Below are 9,540 nucleotides of genomic sequence, written 5' to 3'. Positions count from 1 at the left end.
TGCTGGTATTTGTTTGTTGTTTAGTCGGTGTTTGAGATAGGGTCTCTCTGTGTATGTAGCCTTGGCTGGTCTAGAACTCACTGTGCTGTACTCACAGATACCGCTCTGTCTCTGCTTCCCAAATTCTGCAAGTAAGAGCATGTACCACCATGTCTGGCTCGATTTGAAAGCACGGACTTTGCTGTATTCCTGCCAAGAGATACTACTCTATTTTAATCCTTGCAAATTGGAGATGACAGCTCCTCTGTGTTCATTGTATTTGCTAATAAAACAATAAGGAAGAAAAGTTGGAAATGCTATTAATAAAAACAATGTCAAACACCCCTCAGTTTCAGGACTTTAAAGTATCCAGAGATGTTAAACTCCATTTGTTAAATCAGACATCTTGGTTTTTTTTGTTTGTTTGTTTGTTTTGTTTTGTTTTTTTAATATGATCTCAAGTCACCGAGGTGATGTTTCTTGGACATTGTTTCCTGTTTGGAATCACAGAAGCCTGGATCTGCCTTTCTCCTCTGTGCTCGGATACTGGCTTGGTTACAACATATAAAAAGTAGCAATAAAGCAGTGATGTTTCTTCCTTATATAGTCAGTAGAATCTGGTAGTTTAGCTAGGAATCTATGAAAGGATATGAAAAGAGCTAGTTACTTTTCGTATTTAGAAAGCACCATTATTGAGCTAAGAACCTATGGCTAGACAGGTCATAGGCCTTAGGAGAGTCTGGTACTTAAGCTGTTAAATAGACATACTATTAAACTGTCTCCTAATGGCTCCTCATTACCCCCGAAGAGCGATGGGTCTTTTTGCAGTTTGCTTCTGCAAACTTCTGTTTGCAGAAAATGCTTCTAACTTTGCATTTTGAACAAAGAGTATCAAGCAGTTCAGTGATGTAGACAGCTTGGCTGTCTTAATCTGAGTTCTAACTTAACATTCGTCTCCTACATTTGTCTGCCTTCTCTCCTGTTAATATTTCAGTCCACAATCATGCAAGTGTTATATATGCATATACTGTGCATATCTGGTAGCTATACTATGTATATGCATATATGCGCATAACCATGTTAGCGGATATCACAGGCCTTTTCTGTTAACCACACAGGTGTGCATTCACTAAGGCTACCTTGTTACATAGCAAGTCATAAGAAGTAAATTCAGGCGCTTTAACACTGTTAAAACTCTATCAGCAACTGTACAGCTTTTACCCCGATATTACCAACTGTCATTACTGACTTTTACTGTCCTTGGTTTTAATCCAGAATCACAGTGTATTTAATTGCTGTGTCTCAAGTTCCCACTTAAAGGGAACACTTCTGAAAACTGTAATGGCGACAGGTAGTTTCAAGGAGCCCAGGCCTGGCGTGTTGTAGAGCGTCCTCAGTTTGAGTCCACTGACTGCTGAAGGCCTCAGGGTCATCTCTGTGGCAGGCGTGTCACAGACAAGAGATGGGATAAACGCGGCTGCACACATCAAGAGAGAGGCTGCTGGCTGGTCCTGCTGTGGCTGACTTCCGCCGGCTGCCTGGTTAGGAGGGTGTCCGCCAGCTTTTGCTACGGTAAACATCGAATTCTCCTGTTGCTATGGGAAGGCACATTCCGTGCATGCATATACATTATTTCTTACCCAAACATCCATGCAAGGTTCACCTAGCAGATCCAGTGCTGGAACAGTTTGAGTTACCGTGACAACGGTGGGGCCACAGGTGTTTGCCCATTGATCCTTCTATATTTAGCCCCTGTCATTCTGTTACAAAAAGCATTTACTTCCATCTGTCTGTTGGTCTGTCCATCTCTCCCCTCCCCCATCTAACTGGAATTAGTGTGCATACATAGATTATTTTTAATTGATTCATTATTATAAAAATGAACCGTTTTTACATCCCTAGCTCTCTGTGGCCGCCCTCCACCTTCCTTGAAATGCTAACAGGACATAAAGACTACCTTCACATGGACTAGTTTTAGTTTTTGGCAATGCAATTCGCAAAATTTAATTTTAAAAGTGTTTTCCATGTGATTCTCTCCCCCAAATAACTACGATTAACCTCCGAATCAAGCAAATGCTGCTTTTGCAATAATTCCTTTCTATCTGTTGTGACGGATCACTGTGACCTATCTCGCTGGCTTCGTGAGGAAGGCCGCTGCTAAGTGGAACACTAAGATCAATTGGGGTCTCCCGAGGAGGTGCCGGAACCCACCGAGTCTGTCTTGATCCCGCTGCTCTTCCTAAAGAATAGTGCTCAGCAGCGACCTATCCGGTGAACTGGGCCCACAGAGCCAATGTGGGGGTTCTTTTTTTTATTTTGTTTGATGTGTGTTAATGCTCATGTATATGCATATATACATGTGTGTGTCTGGATCCCAAAGAGGCCCAAACTTCTAGAGTCACCGCTGGTTGTAAGCTGTTCAGTGTGGGTGCCAGGCTCTTCGCAAGAGCAGCCAGAGTTCTTAACCACCGAGCCATGCCCCAGCCCCTATCAGTTGCTTTTGAGTTCTAAATTCAAGTCAACATACTCAGGCCTTTCAAGACAATTGCTATTTTAGTTTTTTAAAGAAGATTATTTTTCTCAGAGTATTAAATCTAAAAAATGGAAACCCACTTCACCTAAAAGTCTTACTAGTTTGAAGGGAATCAGCAGGCTGTACCTAAACCTTGATGCTCTCACAGTGCCCACTGCCCGCTGCGTTCTCAGCTACATCCTCAGCCAAGAGCATGCTGATTCAAGAATATAATTAATGTAAATAAATGCATATTATGTATCATACTATGTATGATAATATTTTACACGTTAAAAACCCTTAACACGAGCAGCACTTTAAGTTTTTCATTTCTGTTCAAGAACATCGCCAGTGGATCATATTGCATTTTGAAAGCCTGGATTTTACTCTTAAGTGCGGCCATCATGGTATACCTTTCCTCTGCTAGTAACCATCCCGTGTTCATTGAGAGATCTGAACCTAAAGCTGCTTTGTGATGACCTGGGAATAATACTACATTTTACTTGAATTCTTTAAAATTTTGAATCCATTGTAAACTGACAGGAGGTCTACCAGTCATGGCTGGTACCAGCATGCCTGCCTGGTACCTGTGGAGCTCAGAGGAGAGCTATGTGACCCCTGGACCTAGAGTTCTAGATAACTGTCTTAGTCAGGGTTTCTATTCCTGCACAAACATCATGATTAAGAAGCAAGCTGGGGAGGAAAGGGTTTATTCAGCTTACACTTCCACATTTCGGTTCATTGCCAAAGGAAGTCAGGACTGGAATTCAAGCAGGTCAGGAAGCAGGAGCTGATGCAGAGGCAATGGAGGGATATTACTTAACTAAGACCTTGGCCTTGAGCAGTGAAGTCTCTGGTACAGGTTACATCCGAGCCATGCCTAGTAGACCTCCTGTCAATTTACAATGGCTTGCTTTCCCTGGCTTGCTCAGCTTGCTTTCTTATAGAACCCAGGACTACCAGCCCAGGAATGGCACCACCCACAATGGGCCCTCCCACCCTTGATCACTAATTGAGAAAATACCCCACAGCTGGATCTCATGGAGGCATTTCCTCACCTAAAGCTCCTTTCTCTGTGATAACTCCAGCCTGTGTTGAGTTAACACACAAAACCAGCCAGTACAATGACCATGAGTCACCTGACATGAGTGTAGGACCAAAGCTGGGCTGTCTGCAGGAGCAACAATTGTCCTTGACCACTGAGCTGTCTCTCCAGCCCTGTGATAGTTAACCTTAATGGTCAAATCAGGTCTGGAATCAACTAAGAGATGCAAACCTCTGGACAGGCCTTGGAGATGTCTGGGAAAAGTCTCCAAGATGGCTGCGCAGAGCCTCCTTCAGAGCAGGCAGCACCCTCTCCTGCAGAAGGTCTGAGGAAAAAGGTGTCTGAGGAAAAAGCCTTGCCACAGGCCTGCCTTCTTGTCTTTGCTTCTTGGGAATGAGTAAGTTTCGTCACTGCTGTGGCCGACCATTAGAACTCATTTCTTCTGGCTCTAATATGGACTGAGGACCAGTGCCTTTTGAAGACTCCTCCAGGCATTTAGCACTAGATTGAGATAGTAGAACTTCTCGATTTATGGACAGAGAAACCACTGGGTTTTCAGCCTCTCTTGCATGCAGGTGAACACTGCTGACTGGTCCATCCTCTACAGCGAAAGCCAATCTAATACCTGCCCTTCCATTGTTTCTGCGCCTCTAAAGAAACATATTAATATACAACAAAGGGTGGGCTCACCATGAGTTTAGATGCCCTGGCAATGTCAAAAGCTGAAACTCCTATATGCCTATTATGGACCGTCAATACTGTATAGATTGGCTACAGGTGACGTTTTCAGCCATTGCGGAGTAGTTACACTTCATCTTTATAATTGTACTCTGATAAAAAACACTATCCGTGTCCCAGTTTTACAGAAATAGAAAGCATGCATAGTGAGAACATAGTTAGCAGGCAAAGCTCAGATTCAAACCCAGGCATCCCACACACAGGTGTGTGTGTGTGTGTGTGTGTGTGTGTGTGTGTGTGTGTGCACGCGCTCCAATATGGAGCCAGGAAGCCTGCCGCTCTAGCCTGTGTTCCTCATGCATTCGCCTTATTTTCACCATGTGGAGTAAGTTCAGCCTAAAACATGAGGTCTGGCCCACCGCCTTCAGCTTACCAACATCCTCATCCACACCAGTCTCAGAGGAAGAGAGACCCTCTTCCTATCCGAGACACCACCACATGACAAATGTTGGCCGAATGACCAGCAATGACTGACCTCTATACGGCTGGGTTTTAAGGGGTAGCCTGTGGAAACAGACTACTAGTTTTGAGGTCAGTTACAGATCTGGGTACAAATTCTACCGCTGTCCCTCCAGGGTCATGCATTTGCCTCTGAATTCTATCTTTAAGTTCCCTGGGAGCTCTTAGTCCAGTCATCCAAGCAATGACAAATAGTTAAGGGAAAGAATTAGACCCATTCTATAGATGAAGAAGCTGGAAAGACCCTGACACTTAAACATGTGGCTAGGGTATATGGCCACAGGTGAGCATATCCAGTCTTTTCAAAGACAATCCCAGATCATGACCCTGGTGCCTTGGCTGGGGTAAGGAACACTTCCTCCATTCGGTTTATGAAACTTCCCACTCTGCAGTAAATTTTTCTGCTATCCTGTGTCACTAGAGTGACAGAGGTAGAATCTGTACCCAGATCTGCTATTGACCTCAAAACTAGTAGTCTATTACCACAGGCTACCCCTTAAAGCCCAGACATAGAGGTCAGTCATTGTTGGTCACTCAGCAAACATTTGTCATCCTGTGTTCTGGAGACAGACACACATGACAGTTGAGTGTCACGGCCCAGCTATTTTGCCCATTAGGACAATTCTTGTATACAATTTTAGCTTTTCATTTCTCATGGTGTGTGTGAAATTAAGACTCCAGTTCAGTATCCCCCTCATGGGTCTTCTCTCTTGTTTACAAGTGTGGATCCCAAGGGCACCTCTGCATCCTGAACATTGAAGTCCATCTTATTTTTCATCCACAAGCCAATCTGCAACCTGGACCCAAAGGACTGGAAGTCAGGGAGGATTTTTATTAGAAAATTAGTATTATATGCACACCCCAAATATTTATTTCTACATCCTAGAAGATGAAAAGGTAGAGACAGGAACTGTGTATATGGATGTGATTGGCTTCTGGGTTGGAAGTCTTAGATTAATAGGGTTGGCATGTCCTTTAAAACACATATACCACATCAGTTATCCAAGGGCAAATCCAGACCTTAGCTTCTCAAGTCCCAGGAGCTGCAAACGATTTGTTTGCCCCAGGCTACAGAGAAGCCTAGAGCGGCCTTGCTTTTTAAGGACTTGGTAGAAATCCGGTCCCAGCTTCAGATGATTCACCTCTACTGCACTTGGGCGTGTTTGCCAGAAGACTTCCCGGTGCTCAGGCTGACAGCCCCATAGATAATGGTGAGAACCTCTGCTCACTCAGTTGTAAGGTGTTGCATATTAAAGGCACAGAAAACACCAAAGGCCTAATGAGTACTTTCTAAACCCTGCCCAGTCCAACCACCCTCCCGCATACAGGGTAGGTGGGAAGGTTATTTTCGCCACACGCCCTTTTAAAAGTGTGTTAGATCCTCTAGAACTGGAGTTACAGATGGTGGTGAGCTGCCACGTGGGTGCTGGGAGCCGAACCTCGGTCCTCTGGAAGAGCAACCGTGCTCTAAATCACTGAGGCCTGAAAACTCTCCAGCCCCTGAAAGCTGTACCTCACCCAGCGGTCAAGAGCTTTAGGGTCCCAAAGTAAAGGCCATCGAGGGTCTGTACATGCTAGTTTAGTTCTACTTTTGAGTTTTGTGTGAGTGGAATTGTAAACCTTTTGGGGCAGACCTCTTTGCAACACAACCAAGTTTACAAAATGCACCGTTGCGCCTGTACCTTGCTTTCACTGCTGTACCCCCCATCCCCTCCCCACCCCCGCTATTTCTGCTGCTGCTGCTGCGAATTTCAGTTGCTGTCAGGATGACATTCTTATTATACAAGGATTTGCTTGTGTGTGTGTGTGTGGTGCGCACCTGCTATGGAGGTGTTCAGGTGTTGGAGCTCTCCTTCCACCAGGTGGATTCAGGAAGTACATTCAAGCTGCCCCATTCCCCTCGGAGCCATCCTACTGGGTTGTTTTGTTGACAGATAGGTCCATGTGTGTAAGAGTGTTCCTGCTGCTTCACTGGTGTATAACTGCTGATATTCTTAGACTTTTGCCCACCCGCCATCTATGGCATTAATCATTTCTGTCCTTGGTAACCAGCAGGAGCGGGTCCTTTCCCAGTTACTGGCCATTTGGATGTCACTGAAGCACCTGCTCCAGCCTCTTGCTCACTTCTGAGTGGACCCTGAGATTTTCCCAAGGAGCCTTAGGGTTTTTAAGACCCAATGGCATCAGTTTTTGCTCTGTTTTGTTTTTTCTGAATTGGGATAATGTTAAAGCTTCCTAAATCAGACCACCAATCCCCATAGCCCAGCAGAGCCCAGCAGAGCCCAGCCCAGCAGAGCCCAGCCCAGCCCAGCCCAGCCCAGCCCAGCCCAGGTTCTCCGCAGTTTAATCCGCTGATTTCGCTTCTCACAGGTTTCCAGATGAAGTCGCTGGCCCAGGTTACCCAGGCTCAGAACCATCTTTCTGCAGCACGATAAATGGAAAGGAAAGATTCCTTCCTGTTAGTGTGAGGGAAAAGTCACCTTTGAAAACCCTCCAGAACTCTATCCATTTGATGTCTGTTCAAGCCTGGGGGCGTAAACTAACATTCCTCTTCTAGAAAAGAGTTACCTGACAGCTTCAGCTGCTTCGGAGCAACTGTCTCAGGTTGTCTGCAACCCACGCCTGCACTTAGACTATCTGGTGCAGCCAAGCAGCCAAAAGAAGCAGGTGGTGGTGGAGGCACCTTTTGATCTCACAAAAGCTCACTGGCTTTCACCAGCAAGGCCACGAGTCAGTCCATAATCCCTCAAGAATAAAGAGATCTTTGAATCTGGGTGAAAACTGCCATTTATTTCAGTTGAATTTGCCTTGTCCTGTGATAGTGTAAAAAATGGAAATGAAATAGGAACGCATCTGCGTGACTGTTTTTAATCTCTAAAGACCAAATAAACATAAACATATATACATTAAGACATTTCTAAATATTCAAACAGACCTTAATATTGTCAGCGTTGCATCTCAGTCTCTTGAAATATAAACTGTGGCTACCGATAAAGGATGAATGCGCACCATTTACTGCACTAAACATTATTACATTCATTACAGTCTTCTGCACACCGAGACAGTCACTGTGCTCCACGTGGTTTTTGGTGGTGGCTTGGTACATTTGTGCTTTCTGAGGTTCCATTTTATAATACAGACTTTGTTCTGTTAACCAGTCTAAAAACCTGATTATGTATGTATGCATGTATGTATGTATGTATGTATGTATGTATATATGTGTTGTTGATATACATACACACATATGCACCTAAATGAGTGTGTCTATATATTAACATAGGTAACTTGAGGATGGTTTACTGTGATAGGTCATGAAGAGTCCCCTTTACATGATGACAGTTAAAACTTTCAATAACTTGAACTCAACATAGACCTTTGCCACCACCACCCAGAAAAACTTCAGACCTATAGTTATACGAAGTATATCAGGTCCTAGGAAGTGTTGTGGTTTGTTGACTGACTAATCAGAAGGCCCTTAAGACCTGCCATTAGTGGTCAGAGCCTAACTAACCTGGCTCTAGAGAGAGGAGCTTGTGCACAGACCCTGAGAATGCACAGCCAGCGGCTGTAAGATTTTCAGGTTCTCACTAGCCGGGGAGGGAGAGCTTTGGGTGTCAATTTGAAAGGACTTCAGGAAAGGCTCACAGCCAATAGGAGCTTTACCTTCTGTAAACCAGAAGCCAAATGAGATTACTCTTATGCATCTGGGAGTCACTGTCCTGGGGAAGTGTCACTGTGCTGAGTCTATCAGTGCAAGAGAAGCCCATAGGGGCTCACACAGATGGAAGGGGGAGAGGCACCTGGCCACCGCCCGGCCTCCCAGCCTGAGAAAGCAGAAGTCGATTTTCCAGCATAAATGTCTCCCACACTTTAGACATATATCTCTACATATGTGTAGGTGGTGGGATAGTCTCTGTAGAGCAAAGTTACTTAAATAAAATTATATGTTCTTTTGTTTGTTTTGTTGGTGTTGTTGTGGTTCCTGTTAATTCTCCCTGTTCTATTTTAACCAGAGGCCTTGGTAAGAGAGCAGGGAGACCAACTGGCAACTGCACACGGTCTGCAAGGAAACAGAGTCCCTGACACATGCAGAGTGTACAACTGCAGACGGTCTGCAAGGAAACAGAGTCCCTGACACATGCAGAATGTACTTTTAAGGCAGAAGGAAGGAGCAGCCCACTGTGACCATTCGCTTACAAAATGAATGGGCTTTGGCCCTAGAGTCTGTTAAGGCACAAAACCTGGTAGACAGCTGTTGGTGGCTTGCACCTCAGAACTGGATTTGTAAAGAACAGCAGGAATTTGTAAATAAATCAATGGGCCATTTTGCTAGAACCTGAAATCACAGAGTAAAGTCGGAGGGGAAAATCCAAAGACACCAGTCTCTTGTCTGTGAAGGACTTGTTGCAGAATGAAAACCAGGCGTGCTGTAGTCTACGAAGTGCAAGCCCCTTGGCAGGGTGGGGGACACCTTCAAAACAGACTTTACGATGTCCTGGTAGTCACAATGCTGTTTCAAATATTGTTAAGGCTGAGGGCTGTCCATTGGAGGTGTTCATAACCACGGGGCTGGTGAATGTAATATCTGGATAATTCCGTCTGAAGTACACCTGTGGGAAAAAGGCAAACAAAGAACATGAGTAAAGTTTTAAGCCTTCCTTTTGGAGGCGACACCTGTCTATCTCCATCCAGGAGGTCACAGCAGCCACTGAGGCACAATTAGAAGCCCAGGCAAGCACATGTTCTTGTTAAATGTTGGCCAAAACCCTCTCAGCACAGCAGGCTGAATGCTCAACAACTTGGAAAT

General features: G+C 44.8%; 1 protein-coding gene across 1 annotated transcript in view; it reads right to left on the bottom strand.

The window, feature by feature from the left end:
* Positions 1-7,502: 7,502 nt before the first annotated feature.
* Positions 7,503-9,540, bottom strand: part of Abcc4 (ATP binding cassette subfamily C member 4) — a 216,248-nt gene continuing 214,210 nt past the window's right edge. Inside the window, exon 31 of the mRNA XM_052190656.1 lies at positions 7,503-9,343. Coding sequence (XP_052046616.1) covers positions 9,236-9,343 — 108 coding nt within the window. The 3' untranslated portion in view covers positions 7,503-9,235. The remainder of the gene's footprint in view (positions 9,344-9,540) is intronic.

This window comes from Apodemus sylvaticus, chromosome 8, assembly GCF_947179515.1.
Source record: "Apodemus sylvaticus chromosome 8, mApoSyl1.1, whole genome shotgun sequence".
Lineage (NCBI taxonomy): Eukaryota > Metazoa > Chordata > Mammalia > Rodentia > Muridae > Apodemus > Apodemus sylvaticus.
This window is presented reverse-complemented; position numbering and strand designations above follow the sequence as displayed.